We start from the raw sequence: 17,469 nt of genomic DNA, 5'->3' as shown, positions 1-17,469 counted from the left end.
TCATTGTAACCTGTGTTTCTTCAGTCAAACATGTTGAATTTGTATGAGGGTTTTAAGCTCAGCAGCTCTGTGAATCTGTTTAGACAAGCAAGGTGGACTTTGATCAATTACTCAGTTTATAAAAAGAAAGCCACTCCCTTAAAAAAAACACTCCACTGTTCCCAAGGCTGCACAGTAAATCAATACCCCAGTCAACTCCCAATAGAAAGAGCACAAGATTATTTATAACCAATGTGATATTTAATATCATACTTTCAGTATGAGAAACATCAAGAAAACAATCATGAATTATGAAGCAACATTATTTATGACTAACCATTCTCATTTGCTCATTAGTGTACAAAAGTGGACTTTCTCAGACATCGAGAGGCTTATTTTCCTCTGAAATCGCCAAATTCTTTTTTTTTTTTTTTTTTTTTTAAACATTACCTTCATATGTTTATTGCAAAAATAGACGATATGAAAAGTCATGTGGCCAATTCATTTAAAATTTCAAAAACAGGTGAAAATGCGACCAAGACAAACTGACAGATCTGGCATGTGGCAGGAGTGCCAGTCTGAGAATGCATCACATTCACCATCCTACATGAGGCATTTCCACGATGGGAGAACCGGTCAGGTCACTTGACAACATGAGCTTCAACTGTTACCTTTATCAGAGGTTAGCATGTATATATGGTTTATGGAGAGCGATTGTAGTAATGATTGAGTGAGCCCAGCCTGATGACTTTGTCAACAGTGTGCGTGACGGAACGGCCCCATCCGTGGACCCGTCCAGCCCAACAGGTGGCGGCCAAAGCTGGCTGTTGTCAGAATCATCCCGAGCAAAGCCACGTTTCCAAACGCTCCCCACATTCTCTTTTTAGGATCTGATTGGGATGAATAAAAATGAGCAATTTTCAGTTTACTCCAAAAAAAAAAAAAAAAAGCAGAAAACCTAAATGAAACAAGGACTAGATGACATTTTCTTACCTCCTGTGGAGTACCCATATGCGTACACCTCTCTGCTAACAGTCCATACAGCTCCAAGTCCACTGGCTAGACGCTGTGACACAAACACACAAAGAAAAACACATTCAGCTAAGACAAGATTTGACAAGAGGCGCACACATTCCTCCCAGAATCCCTGCACACAATGGTCCTATCATGCACATCAAAACCTATCAAAAAGTCTTTGTGTTATCAATGCTAAAGAATGTCTATGTCACACATTGGGTTTAAAGTGGTATGCCATAGTGCTGTGGTAGTATGACAGTGCAAATATCAACTCACAGGGCAATGCAATCCACCAACGGCCAGGCAGAAGAGGAAGGCGGGGTACAACTCCAGGCTGATGGGAGGAGATAGCAGCATGTTAACTTTAACCTCCTTTCCCTCTGTTACTGTGAATGATGAAAGCTTGGTGCAACATCAGAGCAGGAGTTGCATTTTGCGCCTGTCAGTCTATACTCACGTGTTCTGGTGTGCACGCTGGACACAGTTGAAAATGTGTCCATTTTCTGGGTCATCGCTGTACATCTGAGGATACTGCAAGACAAGGCAGGTTTATTTCCTCTCAACAAGGTAATGCATATAAGCCACAAAGAGGCACTGCCCAAGTAGGAAGCAATGTCAACAAACCCAGGACTTGCTATTGTATTCTGCTAAGCATCTGAAGAGGAAGGCTTCTGCTCACCTGTACGTTGTACTTCTTGCGGGCTTTGCCAACTTTAACTGCCAGGTGACCAATCATGACCATGCTGGCAACACCTGTCAGCACCACGTACCCATACTCTTTGGAAAGCACGACCATGCTGACAAACCTGAACGAGGACAAATAACTGTTTAATTAATTATATATGTACGTTTTTCATTTCAGCTGTTTTTTTTTTTTTTAAACTTTCCATTTCTGTGTAAGAAAAGGGAGCAGTTCCTATGGAAACCCCTGTTTTTTTTTCCATTGTTTGTGTGTATCCGTCAACCACCGCGTATAAATCTGTTCCAAGATGAGGACAGAGGCTGTAAGACCAGCAGCGGAGAGCACGGCCGCCTTCAAATCGAAAGGTCAAACGAGAGCTCAGGCGGCGCCACTGATATTTCCACCAACGTGTTAGAGAGCGAGCTGCGGTGAATGTGCAGCTCTCGCTGAGGAATACCGAGTTTACCTTGAAGATGTGGAGGGCGACCCTGACAGCTGGAGCACGCAGCACCACACACAGCGACAAACACGGACACACTGACGCTTCCTGCCGGGCTCCGCTCTTACGCGTCCGTGTGCGTCGACGCCTACGTAACACCAACCCTCGGTGAGGGCGTGGCGGCGGCGGCTTGTGGCCCGAGGCTGAGAGGGTCAGACAATGATTTAATCAGTGGCTTTTATTGCTGGAGTGTGCTAAATGTCAAGGGAACGGCTGGTTTCACTTGTGAATGCAGTCGCTCGTATTTAATCAGTCTGACGTGCCCGCGCAGCTGAGCCGCGCTTTCATGATACATGCGCAGCTCTCAGGTAAGATAAGGACACAGGCAACATGGGTTCTTCAAATGCATTTATCTGACAGGCAAAAGATATGATGACCCCATAAAATATGATGCACTGCACTACCTATAGATCCAGTGGTGAACAGGTACTAAGTGCATTTACTCAAATACTTCAGCTTTGATGTGCTTGTACTTTACTAGAGTATTTCTATTTTAAGCTACTTCATTACATTTCAGAGGGAGTTTTTTAAAACTATTTTTTTTACTACACTTCTAATCTAAAAGCTTTGGTTAATAGTTTATTTTCAGATTAAAATTGTACACAGAAGACCACCTCGACCAGCTACAACATCAATATAAGGTTAATGTAGTAATGATATTTGGAAAATATGATTCAGCATTACAGTGACAGGGGCCATTCTGCTGTCTAATGAGCACTTTTATTTTTGATCATTTAAGTACTCGGTGACAACTCTCATCTCATAGACCTGAGAACAGGGGGTTGCAAGTAGACACTACTTAATTTTTTACAGCTCTCAAACCAGAGAAATTGGGAGCCAGCGCTATTAGAAAGTCCAGTTACTCTGCTGTGGAGAAGCAGTTGTTTCCCTTCCGGGACCCCTCCAGGGAAATTTCCCACAAAGGAAAAGAAAAATGTATTCATCTCAAAACAAGTTGAAAAAAAGACTGGATTTGGAGAGGATGCTGCGATGGCATATGGGTGATCACCTCCTCCTCTTCCTCCCCGGTTACTGCCAGAGCCAGAGGTAGTCTAAGAATCCAAGTATTCAACAAGGCATCCATTTATCTGAGTGTCAGATAAATAAACTTTTACTGCAGTTTTTTATGACAGACACTTTGACTTGACATAACAGGAAACGCGAGTAATCACATTAATGACGGATCGTTTGTTTTGCAATCTCCCAGTAAACTGTGCCACTACATATTACAGGAACATGGAAGGCAGCCAGAAAATCTGCCCTCTGGTGAGGTGACCAGGGATCTGACAGGCCACAGATTCCTGGAGCACATATCAGGTGAAGCAGAAGTATTTGTGCTGTCTGTTGTTCAGCAGACCCAGGCTCACTAATGCATGAGCTGCTGACATGGGCCTGGACTCATAATCATTTTAGACATAGCCATATATCATGATACGATACGATATGATATATGATTAACAACTGGATGCTCTAGTGATGATGTTTTTTTCTTATTTTTGTCCTATAACTTGCAAAGTACATCAATGGTGCTTGTGGCCAAAACAGGTTTTCGATTAACCATAGAAATAATAGGGGAGGCAAGTTCTTGCAACAGCAGTAGAACCTGCCAGACAAGCTGTAAGCTGTAAGTAAGGATTACTAAAACAAACAAATGTACATTTTCTCTGTACACGTGTTTTATCGCACTTCTCCTTTTTGTTTTTTGTAAAGGATCTGTCGTACTCCCTTAGAATGACAGTGCAGTTGACGGTTGACATGGAAAATATGTGACCAGAGGAAGATACGAGAGTTTAGATGAAGATAATATGGCAGAGTTTATGTTTACTGGAAAAAACATATGGCCTGCATCTTGAAGAGATTTGTTTTCCCTGATGCCAGTATATGAATAGATGCAGTCACCTAGATAGAACTGGATTATATTGCCTGCATGCAAAGTTGTGGTTGTTGCCAGCACCAGCCTAGTTGGTCATTTAGTTAGACAAGTAAAAAAAACATTTCTAAAGTCTGTCCTTCACCCTGTTAGGGTAATTTTCCCATTGCGCTTCCCCTAAAGAAGCTTTAAAGCTTTTTAAAGCAACTTATATTTTGAAATTTAAATATTCTAGATGTCCATTTTATTTTTTACCTATTTTCCCAAAATCCAGCCTGACATGCTTGGTGTCTTGGGAAACTTTTTCTCTAATAAAATTTAAAATCAAGCTGTCTCAATGTCTGGGCTGCTGCTTGTTCAGAGGTTACAAAATAAACTTGTTTTTAAATTTGTCTCATCAAAATAAAAATTTTGGATAGTCCTCAGCGAAGGTCTCGGCATCAGTAAAGACAGTATAAGAAGATTGTTGCATGCATGCTCACTCTATGAAACATTACCAAGTATTCGTCACTAGATGTCCTCATAAAGTCACTGAAAATCCTTGACTTCAAACAGCTGTGTGGATTAGTTCAGTCCACAGGATGGCAAGTGTGAAACAGCATTAGGTTATCTAAGCCCAAAGGCCCCCTGCTCTTCAGTTTTTTACAGCAGGGAGTACAGGAAAAAGGCTCAACTTCATTACGTGGATGTATGTGTGCGAGAGAAAGAGGGAGAGTGTGGTCACTGAGCGGCTGATTGTTGACTGCCAGCTCTGGGTAGTTTTCTTTCACGGACTGTCAGCGGCACATCTGTCCTCCTCCTCCTCCATCATGCTGAGTCTGATTCAGCACTTCAACACCTACACAGAGAACCAAGAATAGACTCAGGACTCTTACTGAGACTGGAGAGATGAGGAAAACAACTGCTGCCTGAGACCACCCTGTCCCATCTCCTCCAGTCCCATCATCTGCTGGCTGTATACTGGGTAGCGTTTGAATTAGGGGGAGGTGGGGGGCTGGCTGCCTATGGCTGATATCTCAGTTATTATCGTGAGTGTCTCACTGCACGTAGTATAGTGGTGTCGATAGGCTGAGGATCCCCTTTTCAGCTCATTGTTGTAATTAACACACTCCTGTTTCAAAGCCTAATTCTCCATGTGATGTGATCACACACAGTGTGCCTCCCAGGTGTCAGGTGCTCTGCACTCTTGTTCCCCCTCCACACACACACACACACACACACACACCTGAGGTATATAGGCTGATAAAAGTGTCTGCAACACACACTCATGCCCACAAGATATTTACATACTGTGCACAGAGTCTATTTATTTAAATTGTATGGATGGATGCAGCTTCCACTCACACGCACCTGCAGCTGCAACGTTATAGGTCAGTTTTATTGCAGTAGCTCTCTCAGATTATACTTCTTCAATATTATTCTGGCTTCAATATTTAATGTTACACTTCCATTACCTCCGCTGCCCAGAGCTTCCACTCTCGCTCCAGCTCTCTCCAAAGCGTCAGACCTCTCCACAGCGCACCCCCACCCCCATCCGCAGCGCAGCTCAGCGCGTCCCCCTCATTTGGTTTCAGTTTCGGAAAGCGAGACATGGCAAACATGTAGTGGAGCAACTGACCGTGATCATTGCGAGCAGCGCAGCATGCGAGGACGTGGTGAGCTTTTATGATGTGTGAATATCTGTGTTGTGATGGAAGAGGCTCGATAAATCAATGACATCTGACACAGCATGAAAGCATCCGGCTGTCAGGCTCCAGACAGTGGATGCGCGCTGGATCCACTGAGACATTACGCGCAAGAGGTTGCCACGGGCAAGCGTTACGTTTGACCTCTGTGGAAATCATTTCTGGGGGGAAAACAATTTGAGAGAGAATGTATCAATGAAGAATGTGACTGCGTCTGACTCTCTCCAAACGGGGTGGATGAAGCCCTCGGCGGTGTCATGCGTCTTGCCCCGCAGCCAAGCGCGCCTCCCTTGCGGCTCGTAGCTCTGCTCCTCCTCACCACGGGGGCGATCGCATCCCCGGTGCTCTCCTCTGGCTGCCCGGACAGGTGCGTGTGTGATGACCAGCTGGTGGTTCAGTGCGCTGGGCAGCACCTGACCACCTTCCCGGTCAACTTGCCGCTGGCTACGCGGCAGCTCATCATCTCCAACAACCGCATCGTGGAGTTGCCGCCGCTCGCTCTCAACTACCTCTCCGATCTGGTGTACCTGGACTGCAGCAACAACTCCCTGACGGAGGTGTCAGAGTCCACCTTTGGGAATCTACGCAAGCTGGCCTACCTGGACCTCTCCTTCAACACCTTGACCCGAATCGAGGACCGGACGTTCGGCCCCTTGGCGAGTCTGGTGATGCTGAGGATGACGGACAACCCGGGGCTCTCGGAGATTCATCCGGACGCCTTTGCGGAAAACGCGGCCCTTCAGGTCCTGGATGTGAGCCGGAACAACCTGACGGTCCTCAACATCACGTCCCTGATTGCGCTGCCCGCCCTGCGCTCCGTGGGGCTCAGCGGGAACCCGTGGAGCTGCGAGTGCGACAACGAGGACCTGTGTCTGTGGGTCCACCTGGAGGGCTTCAAGTTCCAAGGTCCCATCAATTTTTCTGCTCTGTTTTATTGTAATGACATATAATGTGGTATCACTTATAAGGACTGCCGTGCTCCGTTATTAATGAGCCTATTAGATAATACCCGGTTATATAAACTATTGGCCTTTTGCTGCTGGCTGCCCCCAATAACAGGCCTGTATCCCGTCATGAAAACCTGTTTATCTGTCAGACAAGAGCAGCTGTAAGTGTTTTAAATTGATTGGGAACAAATAAAACATTGTTAATAAAGAGAAGCAGACAACTTGAATAGAAGATTAAAATAATAATAAATAAATAGTGTATAAATTGTAATTACTGGTGATATAAAGTGTTGATAAATAATGTACTAATGCTTTAAATATCAGTAATAAGCCATTAATGAGAATGTTTGAGTTATCCAGGGTGAGAGGAATCGTAATCATTTTGTTAACATGTTCCTGAGCGTTGGAGCAAAAATAAGCCATTGCTTTGATTTTTGATGAGCAAATCTCAAAACTGCATTTTGGCACAGGGGCCCTCTTCAGAACAGGGCCTCAAAATTACCTGAAGACCCTGTTCATGCCAGCTGATGATGTGTGTTAGTGCTCTATACTGCCAAACACGTTTTCAATGAAAAACATGAACACACACTGAGACTGGAGCTTCCAGGACCCCGTGGAGTTCTGGGGCCCCAGGGCAGTTGCCCACTTTGCCTAGTTGCCCAGCTCGTTGTTGTTAATGGCTTACAACTGATATATAAAGCATTAATATTTACTGACCTTCCATCAAGCCCACATAAACCCTTCATAGAGGCAGCATTATTCACCAATTAAAAAGATAAATATATTTTTAGAGCACTTTAATGAGCGACTCAGTGCCAGCCCTGCGTCGAAGCAAATGTCACGTCAACATCTCACATCAAAACTCCCCGTCACCTCTGCACCTCTGAGCTCACACAACAGATAATCTCACACGATCATCACCCACAACTGCGTTATTCTCAGCTGTAAAACACGGTGTATCACATGCTAATGACGTTGTTGCTTGTCTTAGATATACACATGTATGTAACCACAGCTCAGCTACATGCTGCTTAGTGAGGCCTCCAAAGTTCACCCCTCTCTCAGCTTTCAGTGGGATGAGGCGCAGGTGACGGCAGTGGAGCGTGACAGCATTCAAAATATCAAATGACAAAGAGGGTGAAAGAAGATCGGAGGCAGCGAGCCATTTGGTTTCCCTTCCAGTAACTGTGTTCAGTAACTCAGCCGTGCTTTCTGCAGTTTGGGAGGAAAACAAGAGTCTCTTATCTAGAAATGACGAATCAATTTCTATTCTATTTAGCGAGTGGGACACTGCGCTGCAGGTGTGATGAATGGATCGCGGTGGCACCAGCAAATATTGATCATCCTTTTGTGTTATTTGCAGTCAAGCTGATAGATGCGTCTGATATTCCATTATCTTTCTTACATTGAGTTATTATGCTCAAGCTCTGGTGTGGATGTGTCACTATGCAAAAGGCCAGCTGCTATTTATAGTGCGTCTTACTGAGCAAGGAGTCAGTCGTAATTCTAGCACCATAGCAATAATACACTTGCCACACTCACTAAAAAGGCCTCCCCTGTTTCTCTGTCTCTCTCTCTCTGTCTCTCTCTCTCTCTCACACACACACACACAGACACAGACACACACATACACACAGACACACTACAGTTCCCCACAGTCCCTGTGAAGCTTAGTCCAAGTTCAAAACGAGTCCTGCAAGAGCTGTCCTATTTTCCTGCTGCTCACTGCCTTTTGTCTAGCTTAATTTGGAGTGAAGCCTCTTCCAGTGACAGCTGCCAGCATGGGAGAAGGCGGACACACAGATACACACACATTCTCCACCGCTGTTATGCATACACACAGTCTGTCCATCGCTTTCCTGCAGCCAACAACACAAACAACAGCCCATCCTCTCTTAAACTGAGCACCTCGTCTCTTAAACCATGTGGAAACTCACACACACGCAGGCACACATGCATACAAACGCACAAATACACACTCAGCACACTTTTCGTGCCCGAGGGGGCAAAACGGAAGAATAACATTTTGGAGACGACTGCGTTTCGGCTGCGAGCTCTGTCTCCAAAGGCTTGTTATCTCTCGTCTGGGTCTCACCTGGTTCATGCAACACAGTTCGCTTGTCTCCTTGGTTTAGGAGATGCATCAATAGCGAGCGGGTGAGCGAGAGAGAGAAAGCTTCAGGAAGGAACCAACAGATTCTCCTCCTGTCTCGCCTTTCTGGCTAGATTAGCACTCTCTCAGCTGTTATATAAGGAGAGTGTCTAGAAATAGAGCAGAGTGTGGATGGGGGAAGGAGAGAGGGAAAGCCCTCTTCTTTGATGCCAGTCCCTTCAGGGGAGGGGGCTGGATGGTGGGGGTGAAGCCAGAAGGGTTTCCTTCCTAGCTGTCAGGCACAAACACACACATGGACACGTGCAGACACACATTAGCAGACTCTGCAAGGGCACAGATAGAAGATGGGAGAGTAAAGTCTTGTGGAGGGGGGTTGAGACAGAGCGGTACATGTATGTGTTTGCATGGATGGACGTGTGTGTGTGTGTGTGTGTGTGTGTGTGTGTGTTTTTGTTATAACTAGAGCCCAACCACATATTGTGTGAACAGTGCACAGTAGCCGCCTTTGAGAGGATCAGAGCAGGCTTTGAATTCTCTGTGGTAGATGTGGAGCTTAGAGGAGCAAACTGTCCTCGCGTTCTTCAGCTGCAGGCTCGTTTTCAGATCTGTGAGCCAGAGAAGAGCCGCACTGAGGATAAGAACCCAGATTTATGCAATGTGAATAAAATATTAGGAGAACGTGAATTCCAGTCATCCCATGAAATTAACATGTAAAGTGATTTGATTGAAAGGAACTGTATGATCTCTCTCTCTTCCTCCGTCAAATCACACCACCCACCAACCTGAGCCAGTTTCAACATCTTAACAACTTTTGTTGCTACTGAAAGTACACGCCAACTAGTGAGCAAGCTGACAGCAGGTAAAAATAGAAAAAAGTACTGGATAAAGGGTTGAAATATAACCTGAAATTAATAGATTAACAAGGTAAATAGCTATCAAAAAAGTAGGCTAATGGATGAATGGCTTACATGGTCAGGCATCTAGGCTAACCATTTGAAAATAAAGGACAAGAAGGTAAACTTACAATTATCTAAAATTAATGGATAAACAGGTAAAAGAGTTAAAGGTAATAGATAAAAGTTGAATTATGAGCTGAGGATAATGGATGAACAGGTGAAATAGTTAGCTAAAAGCAGGAGACAAAGAAGTTGGCTAAAAACCCAAAACAAACAATCAGCTAAATGACTGGTTTATTAGATGAAATCACTAAAACTAATAGATAAATTGAGATAAACAGTTAAAATAGTTAGAGACAAGTAATACAGAAACAGGTGAAACAATTAGCTGAAGGACTCATGGATAAACATCCAGCAAACATTTCATCATAGATTGGTTGGCATAGTGGATGTCCAAGAATAAGATTGAAAAAAAAGAGGAAATTAAATCAGTTAACTCTATAATTTGGCATAGTTTGATCGAACACAAGAGTAATTGCTATAGATTCTTTTCAAAAGCAGAGGCTGGAGATGATAAGTACAACTTAAAAGTGGCAGTTTGTACATAAGCCTTTCATTTACTGTATGATGTGTGACATAAAAATCATCTAATGTTGCACAAATGAATAAAGAAGCCTTGGTTGTGTGCTCTTTGTGCTGCTCCAGTTGACCGCGACTGACTTCTCTGGATCTGGATTAGGATTTTGTGTGGGTAATCTTCTATAACACTTAATATACAAAGACAACTTTCAGTTTGTACAATTTAAAAGTAAATATCATCTGAGCGCTCCATCAGAGGATTTCAGGAGTTGGAGATCTTTCAGTAAAGACTGAAGTTGGAACATGCTTGGCATGCGCAGGAGATTGAAATCCATAATTCAGAGGGACAATCATTTTAAAACACTGTTAAGATAAAAATGTATACTGTAACATTTCTACTTTTTGTGAGTCTGCAGGGCAGTTGAAAAGTAACCCAATATAATTTCAAACAATTATGTAGAGAAGTGGATGAACAGGTGAAAACCACCTGTTAAACTAGACACAATACAAAACCAGTTAAAAAAGTTACCTAAAGGTAACTGATAGACAGTTAAAAATAATCAATAAATCGACCCAAGCATTACCAATTCCGCTGTGTGAAAAAAATGTTATCACCAATATGATTTATATTTTATTTATTAATATTATCAACATTTTCAGTCATTTCAAAGGAACATCTGAACTGACTTGTAGTGCACACCCGACAAACAACAACGGTTTGGGAACCACTGATTGAAAGCACAGCAGTTGTTTAGTGAGAGTATGTGTGTGTCTTATACAGCAAGTATAAAGTTATTGTGTGAGTCTATATTTTAATGTGTTCATTGGGTTTGCTTGTAATCTCAAAACCACATTTTCATAGCAATATGCCAGCAAAATGAGAGTGTGTATTTTAAAGCTGCCGGTGTAGAAACAGGGTTACAGAAAACTGTTTCCTGTGCAGAAACTTCCGAGTCTTTTGATCTTTCCCAGTGGGAATTCCCCCCCTGCACAAAAGCTTTGAAAAAAACATAAGCCAATTAAAAACAGTGGCAGTATGGAGATGGCAACATTCTGTTGTGTTGCACCCAGTTCTTGCTCCCAGTAACAAAAGACTCAGGCTGCAGGATTATCTGAAAAATGCTTTTCTTGTCAGCTGCTGCAGAGCTCAAAATCCATCATGCGGTGTGTTTGATATTGACTGATAGGCCTTTGAAAGTCCATCCATCTACTGCAGTTTTGTGAAAGAGAAGGAACTCAACATTTTTATTAGGATTTGTGGATTTCAGCAAGGTCTTTGTTGTAGTCATACCGGGTGCCTGATGATGGGAAACCTTATTATCTGTGGTTTCAGACACAAAGGCCCAAGTCACTCTCTAATCCTGTGTGTGTGTGTGTGTGTGTGTGTGTGTGTGTGTGTGTGTGTGTGTGAATAATTCATCCATGAATTTTTTTGTTATTTACTGCTGCATCAATTCAAGACTGTAGTACACGGGAAGCTCCTAAAGCCTCAGAGTTTTCTGATAACGGATGCAACATTGTTCTGCTACTGCAGTTTCCCACATTTTAGTCTTTTAGCTGCATGAACCTGAATGGATTATGGATATCCTCAGCTCAGATTGCTGCCATGTGCCATTTACAGATATTATGTAAAATGATAAGTAGTAATATGCTTGAATTATTCAACAAGCTGCTCTGATTAATTCCAATATTTTCCTTGCTGAGTTACTTGTGCATTTTGTTATAGCTCTCCTAACATCAAAGGATCCTTGGGATTTGGATGTTAATACGATTACAGTCTACACCTGCTCTGTATGAAAGGTGCCTTGAGATAACTTGTTGTGATTCGGAGCTATATAAATAAAACGTCAAGGCTGTGATGTAAGAAAAGTTACATGATATTTGCAAAGGAGATCAGCAGTCAAATGGCTCTTGAAATATATTTTATGAAACAGCTCCCTACTCTGAGTGATGGGGTCCCACATGAGCACATTATTTTCCTCCAAAGTTGAACCAGCTTTATCTTTTTTACGACAGATTCCTGCACTTGTGTCTCTCTCCCTGGTTTTCTCACTGGTTTGAGGTGAGCAGGGCTCAGTTGTAAGAAGGTGATATCCTGTACTTCTGTGCACAAATCAGAGTTTGACAGCATTTTAATGGTAATATGTTGTCAGTTGTTGGGTTATGTTGCCATCAGTGCCAATCAAAGACCTGAGTTGTGTCCCAATTCAGTGGCCGCATCCTTCGGAGGCTGCATTTGAAGGCTGATTGCGTCACAGCAGTGCAACTACACTGTCCCATTTCGAAGGCTCCTTCAAATGCGACAAGAAATGCAGCCTTATTTTCGTTGGCAACAAAGGCTCCCATAGCTGCAGCCTATTAGAATTATACTTTTACAAGTAAGTATTAGGTTTCAGCTCAGTTGAACAGCGAACAGAAATGAGTTAGATAGTAGGGTTCGTAGTCAATAATGGCTGCAAAGGCCACATAGACCACGTCCTCTGAAGGATGTTGCCCCGGAATTGGGGCAAGAAGCAGATTGTCTGAGTGTTTGAGTGTTAAATTGTTGATAAATAATAATTGATTGTAATATTAATGTTATCAAAGAATATTAAATTCAAAACTTTTCAAGGCCTTTAAAATTAATTATATATGCTTGTACCCGGCTATGACCCACTGTAATGTAATTTTACTTGGTACTGTCAAGGAACAATTATGCATATTAAAATTGCCCATGAATAAATGCGAGCCCTGCACATTCAGTCCAGAACAAGATGACTCATGATGCTACCCCAGGACAGCTGACCTGTTTACTGTGTTTGTTTCAACACCACCGGCCTGGAGTTCATATAAAAAAGATGAAAAACAGATTTCTGTTTTCAGTACACTTCAGTGTTACATATTTCCTAACCAAATATGCTGATGTATTACATTCTACAGTCCTATGATTAATCCTCATCATTCCTTCTTGGTGTGTGTCTGTGTGACAGATGAGGGCCAGACAGTGTGTGGCTCACCTGCTGACATACAGGGCCGTCGACTGGGTGAAGTGGGCATCCAGCTACGGACGTTATGTCACCAGACGCTGGGCTCCTGGGACTATCTTTTCTTTGTTGTCATCGGCTTTGTCATCTTTGCTGCTGGCACCGTCTCGGCCTGGGTGATGGGCGTCATCATGGTGCTCTACGAGCGCTACATCAAGAAGAAAGACGAACAGCTCGATGTGGAGGACGAGGAAGAAACCAACGAGACGGGTCGTACTTCACGGGCCAGGAGTGACCATGGCAACGGCAATTTAAAAAACTCACATAATGTTTGAAAAGATTTATTCTTTCCCTGCCCGCTACGGATTCCCACAGTGCCTCCTGTCAACTTCCAGGACTGTCTGTGAAGTCTAATGAAACTCCAGTCAAACTTCTGTTCAAACTTCAGTCTGTTTAACAGGCTCTGAAAGAGAAAAGAGAGGATTCATCAGATAAGGAGAATGTCATTCTACTCACTCTACTCACTACTCACTCTACTTTGCAGTGGGCTATAAGTTAATGTAACACACACTCTGGCTGCCATAGTGGAGGTCTGTGTAACATTTGACTGGGAAATGGTCATCCCTGCCGAAAAAGCAACCTATATCGGTAAAGGTGGGTATCTTGGAAGCAGCTAGCTTCATATACTGGTTCATGCATACTGGGTTAGCATAAGGTATTCTGAACATGTGCTCATTTTGGTTTATGTACCAGTATCAGTGGTCCCATTTCCCACCTTAAGGGGATATTTTGACATTTGGGAAAATACGCTTTCTTGCCAAGAGTAAAATGAGATCAATACCACTCTGTCTGTACACTAAATCTGAAGCAACAACCGTAGCTTAGCTTAAACATAACATCTGGCAGAAACCACGAGCCTGGCTCTGTCCAAAGGTAACAAAATCCGCCCACCAGCTGTTTCCTGATATTTTCTGCTTTTATGCGAAAATAAGCCGAGCTAACTGGCTGCTGGCTGCAGCTTTATATTTAACAGACAGAAAAACAAATATAAGAGTGGTATCAATCTTCTCATTGAACTCTTGGCAAGGAAGCAAATACAAGTATTTCCTGAAAATGTCAAACTTTTTCTTTAACCAGCTTTAACCAGTTTGGGTCCAGCTAAGACCAGCAAAAGAACCACAGTGCGCATCAAAGACCAGTTCCAACCATCAACGAACGCATGATGGTGTAAACTGTTTTTAACAATAGGAAGAAAATCTGATTGACCTCATGTCACTTTGTAAATCATGATTGGTTTATGACAAACCTAATTTGACCATTAGCTATTTGATATCCAGTAGAACAGTGGCAGTGGTTCCTCAACCTGTGGGCTGTGAAGATATTGCAAGTGGGCCAACAAAATCATTTTCTAAATGATCAAAAACCAAAACAGTACAATTTTGTTGAAAATGGCCGTGAAAAGACAAAGAATTGGTGAAAAAAAATCTAAATATTGTTTTTAAATATTTTTAAATGGAATTATCTTTAAAAAAAAAAAAAAGATTAAGAATGTTTTTAAAAAATCCTTTCATGTTTTTTTTTTCTCTTGTATTAAGGCCTATCACATTGTAGACTGGTTTGCTACCAGTCTGATTAAGCACTAAATGACTACATCCACAGCAAAAAGTGGAGCATCAAAATGGATAGCTGGAAGAATTAAAAAAAGATGGTGAATCAACAAAAGATCTCCTCTTGTAAAACAAGAGAGAAAATTTGAGCTTCCCCTGCTTTCAGTTCAATCCTGAAAGTCCAGTCGTTATCATTAAAATGACAGGGTCAGATGTGGGCAGTGGGCCATTTCTGAGATCAGGTGGGCCTCGAGTTGGAAAAGGTTGGGAACCACTGCAGTAGAAACTATTGTTACTTCCTTTTTTTTTTTGGAAAAAAAAAAAAGTAACTTTCCTGAAAGTAAAGGGTAGAGATACGATTGCACTTATCTAATAACCCAAGTATGTTTTCAATAAACTACAATAATTTGGGTGATTGGGGAACAAGCATGCCATATTATACAATTTTGTATTATATTCTCATATCCATACTATCACAAATTGGATAGATACACTTGCTACTAATTGATCTATTTGTATATCCCACTGATAGGATTGTTTGCACACAAAAACGTTCACCGGTGGACCTCCATGATGGCATCAAGCATTGTGGTAGAATTGTGACTTAGCCTCACAGCATCTTTGTAAAATTCAAAGTGGTGTGGTCATTCTGCTCATTAGTATGAGAGGGGGGGATTAAATGCATTTTGTACTGTCCATTTATGTGTGTGTAGATGAGTAAAGGGTTGTAGAGTGTATGGTTGTATGGGTGACTGAGCTTTTGCTGGCATGAATGTGTCATTTTGTGCTCCAGTGATGTTTGGTTTTGTACTAACAGTTCACCCTCCCCTCAACTATTAGCCCACAAACTGCTGTCAAGGTATTTGTGTTGAGGATCTACAGTACTTGTGAAGTTGAGAGCCAACATGTACCATCTGCTGAGGTCTGTTTTGGCAGCGGGCCCTGCTGGATGGCAAGTAAACAGGAGAGTGTGATAATTGATTTAGGCTTCATTGTCTCTGTGTTGGGTAACCGGTTTGAGTGCAGTGTCCTGTCTGTTTCTGCATGCACTGTTGATGCACCAAAAAGCCTTATGAGCTGTGTATAAGCTGTGAGATTGGCAGTTCATTTCTATAAAGAAGGAAGTTGAATTTGCTGCAATATATAAAAAAAGATCCTAAATATATCATTTCAGTCATTTTGAGAAAAATATGAAAATATCTTGATTAATTACAGTTATATTTAGTCTTGAATTTGATTTATTCAGCCCATGATATGAGTTTTTCAGCAGTAAGACAGATAATGCTGTCAGGAAGGAATTCATTTCAGTCCACATTAATAAATATCACTTAACTGTGACACCAACATCTGCTTTTGTCTCCAGTTTGCGATGTCCAAAATCACAAACCTAGAGCGGAAACTTTCATATTTTTGCTTAAAGTTATCCGAGTCTCCACTGACCATGACACTGACTGTTATGACTTTAAGAAGGAGCAGGAAAAAACAAAATTCTTGTTGGACAAGGGGAATCAAGAGATGGCTACACCAAAATGTCATCCTGTATGTGTGTATTTGTACAGTTGCTTGTGCTTCAGAGTTAATTTCTTGATTTGAGAACAAAATGTAACCTTTGAGGGACCTGGGAAGGAGAGCTTTCTCCCAGAACTGTTTGTGCCAGCTGTTTCCCTCATTTTATGTTGTGCTTATTTTACTTCATGCAAGTTTTACTCTGAAACTGTACGATTTAACAATTTGGATGTATGCTGGGCTACTGTAATAGCAGTGATATCTTGAAACTATGCTAGCAAGGAAATAAAGCTTTCTCACAGACGTTTTGACGTGTTGCAGTAAGAAAAGCAAGGGTGTAAATAATAAAGTTAACTGTGTCTGAATTCCCTTCAGCTGCCTCAGTTTCAGAGTCCTGCTGTTGTGCATGCTGGCTCACTGTCATTGCTTATTGGGACACTTGAATAGAACAGAGCCATCATTACTGCTATTTGTAGCACCTATGTTTTCCCAACTGTGACAAGTCAAAACAGCTGTTGTTAAAAACACCTAATATGTTGGTATTATGTGACTTTTACCCATTAAATTGTTGGACTGTGCTTACCAGGCTGTGAGAAGTGAGGCTGTAATGGTGCCACCAAAGGCAACTGTGAGGAATTGGATTATCAGCATGCAGTAATAGTTATTTGGCAGCTGTATGATGAAAAGGTGGTGAAGAGTCTACACAATCTGTTCTCTTTCTGTAGTGTGATCTGCTATACTACTGAGAAACCTTTCTTCACACATTTACTGGCACTGACATGCGCAGATTATTGGGATTTGTCCAAAATGAACTAAATGCACAACGTTGCAAATGAACCACCAGTATAATAATAAAATAGTATGAAGTCAAGTCCACTTTATTTCTAGAGCACATTCGAACACAGCTTGAGCTGACAAAGGTGCAGTACAAAAGACATTCAAATAAATAAAGCAAAACATTTGACTGTTATAGACGTTTTTCACTGCAGAAATTTTGACTGTAACAACTTGAAAAGCAAAGGTGTAACTATGATGATTTCTGGTTCTACTTTCAGGGCCTTCGAGTCATACATACTGGCTCTACATGGTTTATTCAGTCACTTAATGGAGCATGGAGTCATAATTC

General features: G+C 42.1%; 2 protein-coding genes across 2 annotated transcripts; one reads left to right on the top strand and one right to left on the bottom strand.

Moving 5' to 3' along the window:
- Nucleotides 1-218: 218 nt before the first annotated feature.
- mgst3a (microsomal glutathione S-transferase 3a) lies at nt 219-2,443 on the bottom strand. Its single transcript, XM_071492494.1, has 6 exons — nt 2,145-2,443; nt 1,676-1,802; nt 1,454-1,527; nt 1,273-1,330; nt 973-1,045; nt 219-869 (listed from the first exon to the last, which is right to left on the bottom strand). Exons 2-6 carry the CDS (start codon nt 1,790-1,792, stop codon nt 733-735), a joined length of 459 nt encoding a protein of 152 aa, XP_071348595.1. The 5' UTR covers nt 1,793-1,802; nt 2,145-2,443; the 3' UTR covers nt 219-732.
- Nucleotides 2,444-5,855: 3,412 nt separating this feature from the next.
- On the top strand, nt 5,856-13,701 carry LOC139629706 (leucine-rich repeat-containing protein 52-like). Its single transcript, XM_071492491.1, has 2 exons — nt 5,856-6,638; nt 13,237-13,701. Exons 1-2 carry the CDS (start codon nt 5,990-5,992, stop codon nt 13,563-13,565), a joined length of 978 nt encoding a protein of 325 aa, XP_071348592.1. The 5' UTR covers nt 5,856-5,989; the 3' UTR covers nt 13,566-13,701.
- Nucleotides 13,702-17,469: the final 3,768 nt, after the last annotated feature.

This window comes from Trachinotus anak, unplaced genomic scaffold, assembly GCF_046630095.1.
Source record: "Trachinotus anak isolate AG129_WGS33_773 ecotype Australia unplaced genomic scaffold, CSIRO_AGI_Tana_v1 ptg000012l, whole genome shotgun sequence".
In the NCBI taxonomy this organism is placed as follows: Eukaryota; Metazoa; Chordata; class Actinopteri; order Carangiformes; family Carangidae; genus Trachinotus; species Trachinotus anak.
This window is presented reverse-complemented; position numbering and strand designations above follow the sequence as displayed.

Coding starts and splice junctions, on each gene's coding strand:
- mgst3a (XM_071492494.1), bottom strand. CDS start 1,792: ATGGTCGTGCTTTCCAAAGAGTATGGGTACGTGGTGCTGACAGGTGTT. Junction 1,528..1,675: donor GCAAGAAGTACAACGTACAG/GTGAGCAGAAGC, acceptor CTTGTCTTGCAG/TATCCTCAGATGTACAGCGA. Junction 1,331..1,453: donor CAGCGTGCACACCAGAACAC/GTGAGTATAGAC, acceptor TCCTCCCATCAG/CCTGGAGTTGTACCCCGCCT.
- LOC139629706 (XM_071492491.1), top strand. CDS start 5,990: ATGCGTCTTGCCCCGCAGCCAAGCGCGCCTCCCTTGCGGCTCGTAGCT. Junction 6,639..13,236: donor GGAGGGCTTCAAGTTCCAAG/GTCCCATCAATT, acceptor TCTGTGTGACAG/ATGAGGGCCAGACAGTGTGT.